Here is an 18,218-nt window from a genome sequence, read left to right on the forward strand (position 1 = left end):
GCTAGTGCACGGCACAAAAAGTTGGCTTTACTCACTTTTGATTTGCATCAAAGGTGAAAGAAAGATGAATAACTACCTCTGACACAAGTGTCAAAGATAAGCAAGTCCTGTGATATCACCCTTTGACAGGGATTTGATGTGTGTCAAAGATTTGACGCGAGGTAAGGGTATCTTTGACACTAGTCAAAGTCACATTTCACTATTCCTTTGTCACAGCTTTGATAAAATTAATGTCAAAAGCGTAATACCTTTGATCAAAATCAAAGACAGCCTTTGTCGCAATCGAAGGTAACTTAAAGGTTTGGCAGAGATGACCTTTATCCCCAGTGATAGGCATGGGTCAAAGCCAACATGCCATGGTAGAGTTTACATGTAGACAATAGGTAAAGGGCATCCTTAGTCAACAAAAATTTAATACCGGTACAGTACATTTCAGGGAGTATACATTACCCCTTGTTCAGCTTCCAGGAAAAGCAGTAAATCATCCGTTGTTAGAAAATCACTATTGCTTGTATACCTACGACATAAAAGAAATATACCATCAATATCTGAAAACAAAAGAGAGGCAGCACGGCCAAGTTCATGTAGTTAGGTCCAAATAAGCTGGTGTTGTTCTTGCCGGGTAGTCCAAATTTAAACCTAACCCTTTTCAGATACAAAACAAATCCCAATCAACAATCAAAGCACCCCTGAAAATCAAATTTAAGTGCTGTTGTTCACTAATACAAAAAACAATTTGGAACAAAAATGGGCCAAGGCACAATCATTGAAACAGGAACCTTAAGATAACAGACACCTAAGAACATGCATGTCACCTAGGCAACCAGAGACCCCCAAGCACCCTGCCGTGGTGTGACCCTTATGGACCTTAACGTCCAGTGTCCAATGGAACCAGAAACCCACTGCTTAACATGCAAGAAACTCCGAGACTACACTAATATAAGGTCCTGGATGACGTTGACCTTTACTCGATCACCTCATCGGGCAAGGTGAAGTGAAATAACAAACAATTATGGTGTATTTGCCACAAACCTTGCCAGAAGAAAGTAAACCTCAGGTCTTGTGGTGAGCTCTTTGTAAAATGAAAGGAACTCTTCTCTAGATAACATATTCTTTTGAGAATTTGGACTCACAGCAACTGCTTCCTGCAAGGAATGGAAAAATACCACTAGTGTACAAAATGCCACAGTCAAGCAACAGTTCATATATCTTACAAGACAAGCTGTAAAATCAGAAAGTAAGCCCTGCACTTACACATACATGTACATTTGTTCCCTTTTAGGTGTTCAGGGAGGGCAACATGTACAGGTGTGGGTGGGGGGATTACATGTGTGCATATAAAACATCCTTGCGTTTCTATTTTGGTGGGATACTGTGACTGAAATTTTCAAGATAGGATAATATGCGAGCCAGCGAGCCATGCGAGCCAGAAATCCCAAATCCCTGCCAATAAAAGGCTAACCACAAGCCCTAATCTAACTGTAACTAACCAGAGTGCTATTTAGGCTAACCAAAGTGCTATGTAGGCTAACCTGAATGGCTCACATGACTCACATTATTTGCGAGCCATGCGAGCCAGAAATCCCTAATCCCCAATAAAAGGCTAACCACAAGCTACCAAAGCTAACTGTAGGCTAACCAGACTGAGAGTGCTATTTAGGCTAACCGAAATGGCTCGCTGGCTCGCAGATTATCCTGACCCGAATGTTTTTTGGTGCATAGAATACCCCATAGCAATACTCTCTACAACAAAATTCTTCAGCAATGTAACATACAAAACAAGCCTAATAATTTGGGCTTATAGTCGGAGGACTGTTTCTGTTTGGGGTGGGTATAAATCCCGGGGGGGGGGGGGACTCGCATATGAAAGTGACAGGGATGCTCATCGTCTTGCTTAGGGGTGTAAATTTCGGGTTTTTGGTCTCGCTTAGGGTGCTCCTCCAACCCCCCCCCCCCCCCACCCCGCGGTTATAAATGTTTCCAGACCTGAAAGTGCACTGAATAAGGTTTATTTATATAAAGATAATACTATTTTTCAAAAAAAAACATAATCTTGGCATGATTATTAAATTCTAAAGGAGAGGGCATCACGTCCAAGGCATCCACACCACTTTCCTGCTCAATAAACTGTTGTTGCACTGTTTGCAGGTCGTGGTTATTTTGCTTCAAACCTAGACAAAATTAATTACACCAACCTTAAATCTCTGTCTAATAACACTTTCTGGAATTTGTTCATTGAGTTGTCTGACCACAGAGAGAACTTCTTTCTCATTAAGTCTTCCTTTTCCTCCATTGTCAGCCAAGATAAACTGCTCCTTCAACCATGTGGTCAAAAGGTTAAAGAAAAATTGCTTACAGATCAAACTGATATTTCTCCTTTCTGTTTTTCATGTTAGCTTCTACACGTTTTTTTCATCATGTTTTATTTTTGAGATGTTCAAGTTCTGGATTCTGTTGTTAATAATAATAAACCATTATTATTTTTATTATTATTATTATTATTATTATTATTATTATTATTATTATTATTATTATTATTTTGTTCCATAAAAAAGGGGGGGGGGCATACAGCTTAGCCATTTCAGCCATCATTTTCAGGAAATTTTAAATGATCTGTATGGGAATAAGGTTTTCCCCTAAACACCCAATTGCATGTTTGGTAGAAGCCTCTTTTAAGGATTGATTGTCAAACATGATTGCACCTCAGGCTATAACATAGACGGCGAGCATTTTGAAATCTAGGGGGGAGGGGGAGCATCGTACTCCACGCCAAGCGCATAGCCCTGTATCCCCCTACTCAAATTTCCCAAAATTGCTTTAACAGTATCTGGTGCGTCCTTAATCTATTTGAAACAATGCATTACTTAATACTAGGCAGTTCAGACATTCCTGCTTTGTGGTGCTTTTTGGGTTGTTCTTTAAACATTGGAGGGCAGAAAATGTATGCTCTGAAGCTGCCAATACCACAGCAATTTTAACAGATTGTGGACCTCTTCGTTGAAAATTTCCAAAATGCATTAAAAAAGGATATCTGTCACGCATCTGTTGTCTGTTTTCCACAGGACTGCTGGCTGTTGATTGGATGGCAGAAAATAAATGTTATTTTATAAACTGAGTTCCCCTTTTAAATTTGCAATTATTTCCATTTTTAATTCCCAAAGATATTACAAAGACTGTTAGGGTTCTTGAAGGATCCTGCACATAATTCCTAAGGATACCACAAAGATCCTTAAGGACTTTTCAAGATATTGCAAAGAAAAAAATTGAGATCCTGTTTAAAAAAATTATCTTCAACAAATACTTGAGTCATCTTGAAGGATCCTTTGCAAAGATCTTTGCAAAGATCATTAAAAAACCCTTATCATATCAAGGATCTCTTCAGATCTTCAACAATTTAAGGATCCTCAACAGATCCGTACTGGATTTGGCCCAGATCCGCAAGATCTTGCAAAGATCATTAAAAAACCCTTATCATATCAAGGATCTCTTCAGATCTTCAACAATTTAAGGATCCTCAACAGATCCTAGTTACTGTAGGATCTTTGGCAGCTCTTTAAAGATCTTTACAGATCCTGCAAGGTTTTTCACCAGGGTAATCATAACATTTCTTATCAAACTTTAAACTCGGTAATAGTTTTCCTTTCAATAAAATTATAATGCTTGCCTTTCCGTAAACTTCCCAGCTCAAGCCAAGCTCAAGGAAATCTATCAAAGCTATAAACATACACATCATGTACAGTGTACACTTGGAAATGTTTAACAATTAGACTAACTGGTCCCTGAGTAATAGGAGTGTCGAATGGTAAATGCGAGACTTTGCGAGATGGCGAGACTGATATCTTTTCCAGGTAGAGCGGGGGGGCGGACACTGCGGCACTGGAGAAAGAAATGCGAGACCCAGTGGGATGGAGAACACAGACAAGAGACGGGGAGAGCGACCCGGCGACAACTGGGACACGGCGGGACATGACGACCGTGGAGGGGGCCCCACCCTCAGGTGTCCCCCAGAGACCCCACACCAAGGAGTCACGCCCCCAGGCCGACCCACACGGAGCGGGGGACGAATCACCCAGACGCGACGCCAGGGACGAGAGAATGGTGTGCCGTGGCCGGGGAGCGAAAAAAAGCGACACAGGCAAAACAAAATTTTTTTGAACCCTGCTTTTCTGTGAGTCCGAGGCCCTTTTAGCCTTGCAAAGGAAATCGAGACTTCGCGACTTAGGCGTCAAAGAAAAATTCGAGACGGCGAGACACCTGAAATTTGGCTAAAATTTTGCGAGACACGCATTTTTTGAAGAACCATTCACCACCCCTAGTAATGTACAGTGTAATACCTTTACCTTTATCTGAGTCCAAAAGACACCTCAAGCCAGTCACCCAAATATTAGCCTCATCTGGAGAGTACGCAACAAGATTTAACGTCTCAAAACTGTCACTATAAATAATAGAAAATGCACAGTCTTCTTGAAAATCATCTCTGTCCATATCACGGAAGACATCGGTGTTTTTCCCACAACGGACCTCTTTAACAGTGTCGATAGGAACTGAAAAAGAAAATTCAAATTAATTTCTGCACAAGAAATTTCCAGAACTCAAAGCAATGAAAGCATCAAATAACTTATGAAACCTGTGGGCAATTGGCTGAAATTAATTTTTTTCTAATTAGCAATTAGCCATTTGATAGTCCAGTGGCTGATGCATAAAAAAAAACATAGATGAAGAGAGTGGCCCATCAGGCCAGAGCTTATCCCAGTTTCCGTAGCATTAAGCAACTACTGGAATTCTCCCTTAATTTGGGATGCTAGCCATCGCCCCAGGGAAGAGGGGTACTCGGAATTTCAAATGACAGGATGATCAAAGGATATTTTTGGGGGTTTGAAAGTTTCGATTTTGGGATTTTTTTGGGTAAGAAAATTTGGCAAGAATTTTTTTGGATTTTAGTAGGGATGGTTTTGGGTATTGAAAACAATCTGTGGTAGTGCCTTGGCTGGGTATTTTTGCAATTCAATTACAATCATGTTTTGCTATTGACTTTTTGAGGGTCAATTTTTAATTAAGGGATTTTTTGGGGTTATGTTAGAAGCCCTGGGGATTTTTGGTGGGTCTTGATTTTTGCCCCTATTCGATCATCCTCGTTACTTGAAATCCTGAGCACCTTTCTCCCCCAGGCTGGCCCAGGGGGTACTCCAGCTTGTAAATGATGGGAATGATCAAATGGAGGCAAAACTCAGGACCCAAAAAAATCCTAAGTCTTCGACATTACCCAAAAAAAGCCCTGGACGAAAAAATAATTCCCCAAAAAAATCCCTTGCCAAATTTCCCCTAAATTGCCAGGAGGGGCAATAAATAATATAACACAAAGAAAATCATAAAAAAATTGAACGCTCATGTTTGTTTATTCATCATACCATAAAAACGCCAAGGCCGTGCTAAGGCACTTTAGTTTGTTTTTTAATACCCAAAAATATCCCCTATTTAAATCAAGTCACCCAAAAATATACTTGCAAAATTCTCCCACCCAAAATCCCCAGAATCAAAAATTTCAAACCCCCAAAAAATCCTTTGATCATCCCCGTCATTTACAAGTCGGAGTATCCCCCCTGGCATCATCGCAGGGTTAACCCAAAACATAAATTCACCAGAACTCAAACACTTGGGTGGAGAGAAACAAAAGTGTCTTCACCAAGATTAGTGTCAGGGCCAGCAATGTAGCTAAATAAAGAAAACACTAAGCCGGCTCATCAACAAGCCCAGCTGGCTTTAAGTCTTTGTTTTCATGTGAAATTTCAGCTAGATTTAAGTTCTATTTCAGACGGTTAAATTAGCTGGCAGCCGGCCCTGAGTGACATCCCTGCAGGGCTCAGACCCAGCAACCGTTCCTTCCATATAATTTTTTTGGTATTTTTTTTTTGGCAATGTGTGGTTCCAGAAAATATCCATACCCCCACTGTGGATGGAATTTCACATACATGTAAAACCCCCACCTGATTTCCATTTTTGTAAAAAGAAAAACATGACTCCAACCTGAAGAAAATTAATATTAAACTACAATTTTAAAATTATTGTTTTAACCTGTCCATTTGCATTAAGATCATATCGCAAAAAAATTCAATAATTTGAAATGGGCCTAAAATCGCCAAAAAAATAGAAAGTTATGACTTTCCCTGGAAATTTTGGTGCGCAAATGCTTGAAAACAAAACATAAATATAAAAAGTTTTGGTTAAATACTACCTATCGTCTGTCAATTTAATGGGAAAGGATTGGATATACATGTTAACTCTGTTGTGCAGTAAAGTTTCCAGACGAACTATAAATTTAAAACCTTTTTGCATGTAATGAATTATATATGACGGAGAAAACTTCAACCCAGTGGGCATTTCACTGAGTCGACAGGTGAAAATTAGAAAATAAATTTTAATGTGGTGATCATCATTCAATATGCTGTAAATTGGAAAACAGACTTCGCCATTGTTTTCCAGACAATAATAGACATAAAGGACTTGAGCACATGAAATGTGAATGAATACTAAATTGAGATCAAAAACCATGAAAAATTGAGCTGGAAATTGTATGGGTTTTTTCAACACATTAAAGGATTCATCTGCAGATTATTAATCTGGTGTCAGTAATGGTTAGTCTTGGATATCCTTGTTATACAGTGGAAGAATTTTGCGATTTCTTAGAAGGGGCTTTGTCACGGATTTCACCAGATTTTTGAACATCCCAAATTTATATAAATTTTGTGTCGCAGGAAACCTTAAAATAATAGTCCATTTTTATTTAAAATTGCTATATTAAAGCAATGAAACTGTTAATAAGGGTCTTTGGCTGCAGATACATGTAGCTCGGATGGAAATGGATTACAACTTGAAAATCAAGGCTTAACTTATATTCAAGTTGTTCTTTTGCATCTTAAAAAAAATCGAAAATTGTAGCCCTAGCTTGATTTCTTTCCAAAAATATAAGGTTGTGTCTCCTTTAGATGTTCAAAGATCATGTTTTTCATGGGCTAAGTTGCCTACCACTAATTTTAGAACAGTTTAGACCAAAAATCTGTGAAATCCTCGTGACGTAGCTCCTTTAACGCTTGATTTCTTGAGCCTTCTGTAACTTGATCGAACCAAAAGTAGTTTCCCTTTGAGTTTCCTAATCAGTGGAATACCGGTACTTCAATTTTGCCGCTGATTTTTTTGTTTCTCTCAGAGGTTCAAGAAATCAGGATTCACTGTAATTGTTCAAAAATTCACTTCTCTTTTCTATAAAAATAATGTTCTCCATGTTTTATAACTAGCTTACATTTGGGTGTTGCCAAATTGCAGCTGTTTCTAAGAAGTGAGCTCATTAAAAATTTTAAACCAGGCAGATGGTACGTTAACTTCTGTAGCATACAGTTGCTATATTGTATGTACAGTGTATACCAATGATATTTAACTAAAACAAAAATTACTGGCAACAAAAATATTAATCCTACAAATAAGCTATGCTGAGCATAAGATATGGGAAGTCTTCCTCAACTGTAGGGTTTTCAAAACAAGCCAGCAACTGCCGGAGTTTCACCAGCTACTACAGATATTTTGTTGTTGGTTGCTCTGGTCATAGCAATCAGCTTGCAACAAACAAGCTCGGCTTGTCACAGCCGCCTACTCTTCAGTTGCTGATGGCTACTTCATCACATTTTGAAATACTGGGGATTTTTTTCCCAGCTAAAAGTGGTAACTGTAATTTGTTTTTAATTTTGAGTTAAAGTCTAGACGACACAAGGGCCTAGTCTAGATGCCTCGTCTTGCCTCTTGCTAGCTATACAGCCCTGAACCATAAGAAAACTAAAACAGATTAAACTCTTAATCTCAGAAATGGGATCTCTGATAGCTAAAGTTACTGTTAATCTATCTTGCCACTTCTCACATTTTTCGTAAAAATAATAATAATAATAATAATTAAATACTTATATTACACAAATTAGCATGTGCATAATGATCAAATGCGCATAAAATCTAACTAGCACAAGAATATAAAACAGGTGCAGACCTTCTGTTTTCATCTGAAAATTTCTACCTATAACAACATTATTTTAGCAAATTATAGACTACCTTAACAATGCAAGGGGTGTTAATTGAGGATAAATTTGTGTGTTCCAATTGGATATTTCTATGCAGGAAATTATTCAATGAAAGTGTTGATTGTCCATAATGTTCACTTTGCATTAAAAATAATTATTTACAAGGCTGAGAAATGATTTGAAACCTATTCAGTAAATAAAGAAAAACCAAACCTTTATAACTTAAATTAAGCCCATCCAAAACCCCTTACAAAATTGTATAGGCCAAGAGCTTATTAGTGGAATTTTACAGTATTCTGTTTGTACCTTCAAATAAAAAAAAATGTCAAAAAATTGTCTGCTAGCATTTTAAATTATTTAAACACATTTCCAGACAAAAAATATAATGTCAAATTGTCATGCAGAGCTTTCAATGAGATTTAAAAGAAGGTTGCTGCCCGCTTGTTCGGCACCAATCAGAGAGCAATATAATAGTTAAAAACATTGCCTCTTTGTAGGGAGCTGCATAAATTTTAGCCAGCAATATTCACTATTCACAACAGGATACCTGCCAGAACTCCAACAGGCACTGGGTCTTATTAAAAGCCTTAGTCACAGTGTCCTACACAAGGGGGGCGGTTTATATTATATGTTCACAGATGCAATAAATTGTGCGGATATCCAGATTTCTAAGACAAGCCGGATCATTGATCCGCTGAGAGGTTTGGACTGGATTTCGGACTCTGTCTGTCTTAAAGTTTGGATCCTAAAACATTTGCAGCACAGATCTTTGTTTGGCGTTGAAAATAAAAATAAATAAATAAATTACAGAGCCCTAGCTGGTTTTCATGAAGGTCCTCTATCCAGGTTAAATTGTTATTTGGAAACATCGGTTTTTCAGGAGGGAAGAAAAACCAAAGTATCCAGAGAAAAACCCTCAGGGAAAGGCGAAGACCACAAAATCAAACTCAAACTCTGGCCCTGGGCCAGAATCGAACCTGGCTAAATAAGTGGGAGGCGAGTGCTCTCACCAGAGTGCCAATCCTACTCCATCCATTTATTATGATAATCATTTCTATTCATTTGGACCACAATGCCCTGTCAATTCATTTAACAAGGTGACTATTGCATTATATCAATGTTCTACAAATTGTTGTTGCTTTCACATGAAGGAAACCTAAAAAGGAAATGCTGTAAAAAAAATCAGCATCAAAATACAAACATCTTAATTGTATGGACCATTGCAGAATAAATAATAAAACAGTAAGGGTGTAAGTGAATGGATTGATAGGATAGTGTGTAAATAGAGTTAAGTACTCAAGTAACGGGATCCAGATTTAAATGAAAATATTGGGTGGATTGATGAATTATGCCAAAAACTAGCAGACCGGCAGATAAAAATAATAAAAAAATAAAGGGCAGCCTTGAGCCAAGTGGCGCATACTGCTGGAGTTGATCCTGGTTTTGATAGCATTAAGCAGCTAGGAATATTTCTACTCCCCCCTGGATAATATGCTAGTACATCACAGGGGTACCACCCAGCATTATTTTGCCAGTACCCATTTATACACCTGGGTGGAGAGCGTCATTATGTGAGTAATGTGTCTTGCCCAAGAACACAACACAATGATCCTGGCCAGGGATTGAACACGGAATGTCCGCTCCACAGTCCAGCACGCTAATTATTAGGCCACTGCACCCCCTACAGACTGGAAGATGAGCATACCCTTTTCACCCTCCTCTTTAATGGTCTTGAAGTATTTTCTGTTTTTATCAGATGCTGTCTATTTGTTGCATGAATAGTGCACTCCCGCAGTCTCAGATCAGCACAGGGCAATAGGATTAAGTTAACAGTAATTTTACCACAAGCTTTTACTAACTATCCTGCACTACAGGGCTGCAATTATTTACTACAAGCTGTTGGATATTCCCCCTTTTTACCTCATGGTAATGAGGTATTAAAAATGACGATTTATTTCACTCATGGACTCACTCACTCACTCCATTCCGATATAAAACCGCAATTAATTCATGCATTAAACGAGAAACTTGCTGACAGAAGGGTCCTTTAAACGCATTCAGCACATGTCAATCAGAAACAAATTATTCTTCAACCTCGTTCCAGGGTCTCTCTCTTTCAGGGAACTAAATTGAATTTCACAAAACAAATCGAAAGAGGATCACTTACACTTATCCTCTGGTGATAAAAGAGAATAGAATTCGCTCAACGAAGCCTCAGAGCATAGGCTATCAATGACCCATTCACGTAAGAAAACATTCAAAGAAGCGTTTTAGTGAACACAACATTCATGCATGTTTTTGTTTCGCGTCACATCATCTTCGTGTCACGTCATCCGTTCTTGATCTATTTAAGTCGTGCAGAAACGCGCATCTTTCTCTCAAATTTTATTCGCTGCTAAAAAAAGTAAACATATTCACAAAACAAATTTACTTAATGCTAAAAAGATTCAAAGGTTACACTTAAATATTTTTGTGATAAAATACGGAATTGGCGCTATGAACTACATATAGTTACGCTTAAACTGTTATAAAAAATTATTACGCTCGCCTTGTGACGTGTTTTAGTCAACACAACATCCACGGCACGTTTTTGTTTCGCGTCACGTCACCTCGTGTCACGTCATCCGTTTTTTCGACTTTTTTGCTTGTTTACAAGCGAAAGTAGGAGAATAACAGTTATGTTAGGGAAAATTTCACATTCTTGTAAACTCTCAAAGGATTTTTTTAATTTCTCAAGGGACTGTTTTAATTTCTCAAGGGATTACTTTCAGCTGTTGGTGATCACTTGTGATCTCGTGGAAAAAAAACGTGACTTGTCACATTTACAAACGTTATATAACAATTTAAAAAGTGACATGTCAGCTTTTTATCTCAACGCACGTGTGTCTGAAAGGCGATTTATAAAAAGCGTCGCACAAACAATGGATTGCCTAACTAAAACACGAATAAATAATCACTAGCACTTACATCGTTTAAAAAGTTACAAACGTCAAAAATAAACCATACCAAAAAACTCACTCTTTTCAAAGATTTTTTTTAAGTTAAAACAAATGCAAGAGATGGGGGCTTCTTTTAGCTTAGGAGCGGTTAAAAATTAGGCCAAATTTGGTCGCTACAAGCGCCATTCTATTTCGTCATCAGCCTAGGTCGTTAGGGGCGTGACCTCTCGTTGACAGCAATGTTGCATGAATCGGCTTTACAACATGCGATCGTATCGACGCAGTTCGAGTGGAATTTCAGTCAAAGGCAGCAAAATTTTTTCGTATTTCATCTTCAAATATAATTCGAAAGCATTCACTGTATATATGGCTTTTGTTTAATCCTTCTTAAGCCCACGAAGAAGCTGTCTTGATATCCGACCCTCGCAGAGCCTAGACAAAACGCAGCTTGAGTGTATCGATTTGTTTACGCCGCAATAATATGCGCAATGTTTTCTCCGACAGTAGTCGGAAATATCCGTATTTTTTTCGTGCTTTTTCGTCGCAAAAACAAAGCGTCGAACGCATATTTTGTTGTTTCATTTGCTAATTTCGCTGCCGTAATCGACTGCCTCGAAAGGTCCTTGCAATGTTAAAGTATAGAATTGTCAGATCTCGGTGAAATTTGCACTGTTTATTTGTGTAATGTTGAGGAATATGTGTATAAATACCCGGCGCGGACGAGCCATTTTTGACAAAATTATATGGCTGCATTTCCTCCGCGAAAATAGGAAATTGTTAAACTAAACTACAAAGCAACTGTAATGATAAGTTCGAAGAACAATGCACAGGATAAACCTTCGACTCATACTTCATGCAAAAAAGTCGGTATCTCGAAGAGACTTTGATTCATCTTTTTGAGTCGAGCTGATACACGAAGTGTTCGGGCGTATCTTTTCTCTCAATTTTTTTCCGCTGCTCAAAAATAACGCTATACGTGCTGACAGAAAAGTAAACATATTCACAAAACAAATTTACTTAATGCTTAAAAGGATCAAAAGTAATACAATAACCAGTAAATATTTTGGTTGTGAAAACTGAATAGCGCTACGACCCCTGCGAGCACGAGCCATCAATGACGCAACTCACGTGGAAAAATAAAGCAAAGTGAGATTGCTTTACGTTACTGGACACTTCTTTAGAAAAAATGCGGAGGTCGGCACTTCATTCATCGAATTACCATAAGGTTGCTCGAAGAGCCTTTGATTATAAAACCAGCTTGGTGTTGATTCCATGCTTTTTCTTATTAATTTTCTGAAATTGGCAGTTCAAAAGTCATCCCACAACTAAACACCGCAATAATTAATCTTTTGTACAAATAATTTAATTACGCATGGTGCCAACTAACAAGACTCGAATCGAAAGAGACATGTAAATTCAAACTCGCATAGCAGTATAAAAGGCAGCAAACTGCTGACTGACAAAAGAACACTTTAAACAGCATTTTACTATAATTATGCAAGTGCATAGAAAGGTAAATCAAAGGATCTTTATGGGTTTTTAGAACGATTTTTAAACAGATTGCGTTTAATCCCCATATGCAAAACAAGATTAACAACCAGGAGGCGGCCACGTTTAAAAAACAACTCGACATGTGTACAAGTAGAATATTTACATAATATACACAAAGCCTTGATCGCCCGGTTTCGAATGTCTTCCCGAGAGTACATAAGGTTAAATATTAACCCTCTTCGTTAAAATTATTAACTTCTAAACTTGTTTCTTTCATAATCGTTTCGAATCCGGAAGAATCGTTTGAATTTCGAGAGCTTGGGCTCTTGATTTAACGATAATATTTATTGATTTGGCGGAACGATACCATGTTTAAGTTCTATGCCCGCGGCAAAATATGGGGAAAAGTTTCAACTATACAAAAACTAATAAAGAAATACTAATCGAAATAGCATATGGGTATTGATGTTTACTTTGATCATACTTCTATCGAAGAGGCTTCAATTATGATCTTTAATCGAAATACGCTTCCTTGTACGTTCAAGGACGATAAAAAGAATTCGAATTTGTATTCATAATACGTTTTTGTCACGGTTCGATACCTACAAGCTGTCAACCCGCAGCAAGGTGAACATCAACATTAACTACCTAGTGATTCAACAAATGTAGCAACAAAAGCATTTACTAACTCGAGACTCATTTCCTAATGCAAACTGACGTCTTATAGGTAAAAAACCTCATTTTCAACTACTTTGATTAGATCTGTCCGCTACGAAACGAACGCTTGTCGGATACAAAATCGATTCGATATATTTCCCCCCAGGAAAACTTCACCTACATTTTAGGACTTCGAGCTGAAAGTAACAGCTATTTATATTTCTTGCTATATAATGGCCGACGAGTAATGTTTTGTAAATACCACAAAATTGCCGCATCGCCTACTGCTAAGACTGCGCTAGTGGACTACCCGCAAACTTGCAAGCGAGTTACAAAACACATGACAGCTCGTCGGCCAACAAAAATGGAAATACAAAAACATAAATTGCCAGACAGGACATTAAATATATTAGGACCACACAAGAATACTTACTTCTCGCCTTGTCGGGTTTCTTGGAAGAGGGCCGCCAGCGTAATCCTGAAAGGTCTTCGTCCAGAAAAAAGAATCGCTGGTACTGTCGGGAATTAGAGCGGATTTTCATGAGCTCCGATCCATTCTGCATGAACGTCAAACAATCCGCCGCTACACAAGAAAAACGACAAATTAATCATTTGCGTCTCTCGAGTAACTAACATGTCAAATGTCTGCAAAAATATACTCAGGATCTCACCATTGATGATTCGTTTATCCTCTGGTCGAGCGATAAACGAAACTGACTTTTGAAGAGATCGTTTCGAAGGTCTACCATCTTTTTTCAGAACGCTCGATTTCCGCGGCAAGTTCACTGGGATCTCTTCGTCGATGCTTTCTTTCTCTTCCACAATCTGTCCATTTCCATTGGTAACTGAAGACTGAACTCCACTTGAAACGACTGAGGAAGAATCTGCCATATCACTATAAAACGAGGCGAAAATTCATGCTTCTTTTGTACTGCCCGCGAATCTCTATTTTGATCGAAGTTTCTGTACACCGGGGTGACCGAGGTCAGCCCGTGGAAGACTGGGAACAAACGCAGCGTGCGGGAGAAAATTAACCCAAAAATACGAACAGGAACTAACAAATAAGTCTTTTAAACTTATTTGCTTATATCTTTTGTAGCAGGTTGATCGAAAGTCGGCGAAGTCCAATAAAAACCTGAATAAACAATACAGCAAATGAATATGAATTAAATTAAGTTTTATTTGTACTCACGAGGGCTAGCCTTTTTTACTCAAGTACAATACAATGGAAAAATTTCCTTTACTTCCTGAAAAAAATAATAATAAAAAAACTACCATCCATATTCGCTGAGAAGAAAAAAAAAAACATAGCAAAATATTTTACACACGAGCCATGTAAAAAAGGATCGATTCTTAACTAAATGAAATAAGAATTTCTGTGGTTAGATTTCAGACATAATTTAAGTCATGGTAATTATTTCTGATCGGATGTGAACGATATCAGAGCAGATAACTTGAAAAAAGAGCGCCGAGAATCAAATGCGTACATAATATATTTGCCGCAGCTACTTTATAATTTATGAAGCGCGGTGGCCACATTTCCATTTTGAAGCTGTTGTTGTAACTGTTGTTGCTTTTTGCTTTTTTGTAGATAAAAGGAAAGCAACGGAGCTTTAAATATAATGAATTTCAATCGCCAGACATAAAATCTTACGAAACGCCGGCGAAAGTCGCGAACTAAGCGGGGGTTGATTTATTCCGAGTCACAGAACTGTGACATCATTGAGTGTAGTTCATTATAAACAAAACATCACAGAACAAAGAGTTGCTGTTGGTTGGTGTACGAGTTAGTGTTAACCAAATTCTCTAACAGAAGGCCTGACACAATTCAGAATATTATATTTGTTTCCTTTAACCTCGATCACAGCGCGTATTCCTAATTTCAGAATTTTTGTACGAGTATTATTCCACTCTTGAAATTTAAGATTCGAACTGGAAGACGTGAATGCAAAATAAGCTGAAGCTATCAAGGAATCACATGAAACTCCTCATGGAAAAAAAAAACTATTAAATGTCTGACAACTACTTACGAGACGTCTGGGGCAAACTGGAAGTTGTCAGCTGGTACGAAACAAGCTGAAACAGGATGAAAGCCCTTTTTTGGCAGGAGATCTGGGAACGAAATGGACAGATGGACACCAGGTTTAGAACGCGCCGCGCGCTCTCTTTTATTTAGAGGGGAGGGGAGGGAAGTTAGGTCCCTCACTTGAACATTTTAAGTCCCTTTCACTTTTAGTTCCACACTTTAGGCCTTTTAAGTTCCCTCCCTTCTTTTTGGCTCGTTGTTTTCATCTTTTACTCGCTATTCTCCGCGCCGTTCCTCACTAACCAAACGCCTCGCCCTGGAACAGTCTAATAACGACCTAACATACAACCAAACTGAATATGCTGAAGATAGAATACTTTTTCCTATAGTATTTTGAGCTGACTGCCTGTATGCGTACACTTTTTGACTAAAGCCTGTGTGACATGCAGGCGACTCCGGGAATGTTCAAAGCGGTTTTCAGTTTGGTCTTCTGATCATGAGAGCCGGCGGGGTAGAGGATCTGTTCCTCGTAATAGGATGGCGACATACACACAGTCCATCCTCAGATACTCCATTCTAAGCTCCAGAGGCTGCGGTCCTTTTGGTCAGAAAATTAATTTGCAAGATAAGGGAAAGAAGAAGAAGAAGAAGAAGAAGAAGAAGAAGAAGAAGAAGAAGAAGAAGAAGAAGAAGAAGAAGAAGAAGAAGAAGAAGATTAATCATTAAGAATATGTTTAAAAATATTAATCATTAATTTAATTGCAACTTCTAGCCAGTCCAATATGAGTCCAGTGAGCAGTCAGAAGTTCAAAATTCAGTCCAGGATTCACGGTAATGGGCCAGTAGATACCAGTAGATGGGCCTATAGCCAGGGGTGCGTATAAGTGGAGGGGCTTATAGCCGGAATTTTACCGGGTATGAATAAAAATTACAACCTAAGCGGAGACAGTGAAAGCAATGTAAAAGTCTGTGGCAAGAATTAAGATTCAGTAGAAACTCCAACTATTGCAAACTACAGTGAAAAACAGACTTGGGTAGGAAAAAATACACGCCACTTTACAAAAATAAGGAAGAAATGCCCTAAGTAAACTGGCCGCCGTCAAGTGGTGTGATGTTGACGAGGGGAGGTTTTTAAAGGGGCTGAAAACCCCAATGGAAATATACGCAATGCAAGGGGAAAAGAAATTTCCCTTTTTAGTAACATTATCAATGATGGCTAAAGTTCATGCGTGCGACTCAAATTTAAGCAAAAGCGTTCAATGTAAGTACGTGTGATAGTGTAAATACCGCTATGCAAACGCAAACACAAGCGAAACTTTTAAGCAAAAGGAGTGAACTTTTTTTCATTAAATTGCACTCAGTTGCTGGGGTTTGTCACTCAACCTCGTCTCCAGGGCATCTCCCCTTTCAAAATGAAGCCTGGGTGCGAAGATTATTTAGCGCTAAGAACACCCTGCAGATGTGGTCATAATAATACCAACCTCGTAAAAAGAGTACACGTTCTTAACTAAGATGGCGTCTCGTCCGCAATCGTGAAAAAGGATCTCCACTACACATGCGTATCTTATAGTACTTGCGTAAGACTTGCGTGGAACATGCCCATAAAAATAATTGGGAAGAAGGAAACAAAATGAAAATAAAGCTTGGAACACGTGAACAAAATATCTTTAATAGGGAACAGGGATCATAACAATCGACAAAATACTTTTAGAGTTTCAGGAAAGGAGGGAACGCGAGGGAAATTTTATTGGGAATATAGGAACACGGACCCCCGGGAGGCCCCCATTTATCAAAACACCTTCAATGTTGAGGCTGTAAGTTAATTTAGCGATTTGGTTTCGGTAAGATTTAGCGACCATTTCATTTAGCCACTTATCGGTTTGCAGACTGATTTCGGTTATCAAGTCTGACATTTCTAAGAAATTTTTAAGTTTCAGTAGCGGATACTTAAATTAGCCAATTTTTCGAACTAAAAATAGTAACGTAAAGGTAAGTGGTTTTGTGTAATTGAATGGATAGGACGTCAGCAATATATTCAACACACATTGGTAAAAACAAAACGCACTATCTTCTCGTAAAACGTCTGCTTATATACTGGAGCTAAAATCGATAATGATCGCATCACTGACACAAAACTATACATTTCTTTTGTCTGGAATCAAATAGATCAAGGCGTAATATATTACGTTTACGTATAAAACGTACTTCGAAAACCTAGAATATATCCTGAGCTATAGAAATTGGTTTCTCTTGTAACGTTCTTTATAAATTTTGCACAAGGAAGTCATATTATATTGGGTGGGATTTCCAAGAAAAGAACTGAATAACTAAATAAAAAAATAAGATACCAAGCCAGTTTTTTTTATCGTTAACGGAAAGCTAAATAAATACGTAATCTTTTCTTCTCAACATTAGCAAAGAGCAGGTGTTTTGCAGTGGATCTTATTCAGATTTTTTTATCTTCGTTATGCAGCAATAACGTGGTCATCTATAACCTAACTGCTCTTAAATCATTCCTAAAAGAATCTTATTCGTTCATCTTTGAGTTGTTTTGCCAATATCTTTCGCGCAGTGCCAATCTCATTTTAATTTGTTTACCCTAAAATGCTGAAGGGTCCTTGGAATAAGCTGATTACTTCCTGAGAAGAGGGAAATATTGTTTTAGAAACAATTATTGTCACCCAGTGCCAATTCAAATCAGCTATATAGATAAACATTGAATGGAAAAAAGTTTTAAAGGAAGCAAGATAATTGAATTTTTGATACTTTAATGCCATGCATTTTTTCCGGCGTTAAATGATCGACACTATTGTTTTGAACACCTAGCCTGAACCTCAGAGAGAGATCTCTTGTAAGCACTATACTCTTTCTTGTTCAAGCAATACAGACAGAAGTTGGCGCTCTTCCTCTATGAGCACAAAAAATCTGGCGAAAAAGCTTCTTTTGGTGGCTATTTGATGTCGGTTCACGATTTCGCTTGATTTGCATGTCGTTGTTATATAAAAAGCGGTATTTAACTTCAAGCTACCAGTTCTCGACATCGCC

At 38.1% G+C, this 18,218-nt stretch overlaps 1 protein-coding gene across 1 annotated transcript in view; it reads right to left on the minus strand.

Moving 5' to 3' along the window:
• The window catches only part of LOC144652508 (inactive phospholipase C-like protein 1), a 38,716-nt gene extending 24,354 nt beyond the window's left edge, over nt 1–14,362 (minus strand). The window contains exons 1-7 of the mRNA XM_078512530.1: nt 13,819–14,362; nt 13,581–13,730; nt 4,341–4,544; nt 3,030–3,071; nt 2,196–2,323; nt 1,033–1,145; nt 451–517 (exon numbers count right to left, since the gene is read on the minus strand). Coding sequence (XP_078368656.1) covers nt 451–517; nt 1,033–1,145; nt 2,196–2,323; nt 3,030–3,071; nt 4,341–4,544; nt 13,581–13,730; nt 13,819–14,038 — 924 coding nt within the window. The 5' untranslated portion in view covers nt 14,039–14,362. The remainder of the gene's footprint in view (nt 1–450; nt 518–1,032; nt 1,146–2,195; nt 2,324–3,029; nt 3,072–4,340; nt 4,545–13,580; nt 13,731–13,818) is intronic.
• Nucleotides 14,363–18,218: the final 3,856 nt, after the last annotated feature.

This window comes from Oculina patagonica, chromosome 4, assembly GCF_052425735.1.
Source record: "Oculina patagonica isolate OP01 chromosome 4, crgOcupat, whole genome shotgun sequence".
In the NCBI taxonomy this organism is placed as follows: domain Eukaryota; kingdom Metazoa; phylum Cnidaria; class Anthozoa; order Scleractinia; family Oculinidae; genus Oculina; species Oculina patagonica.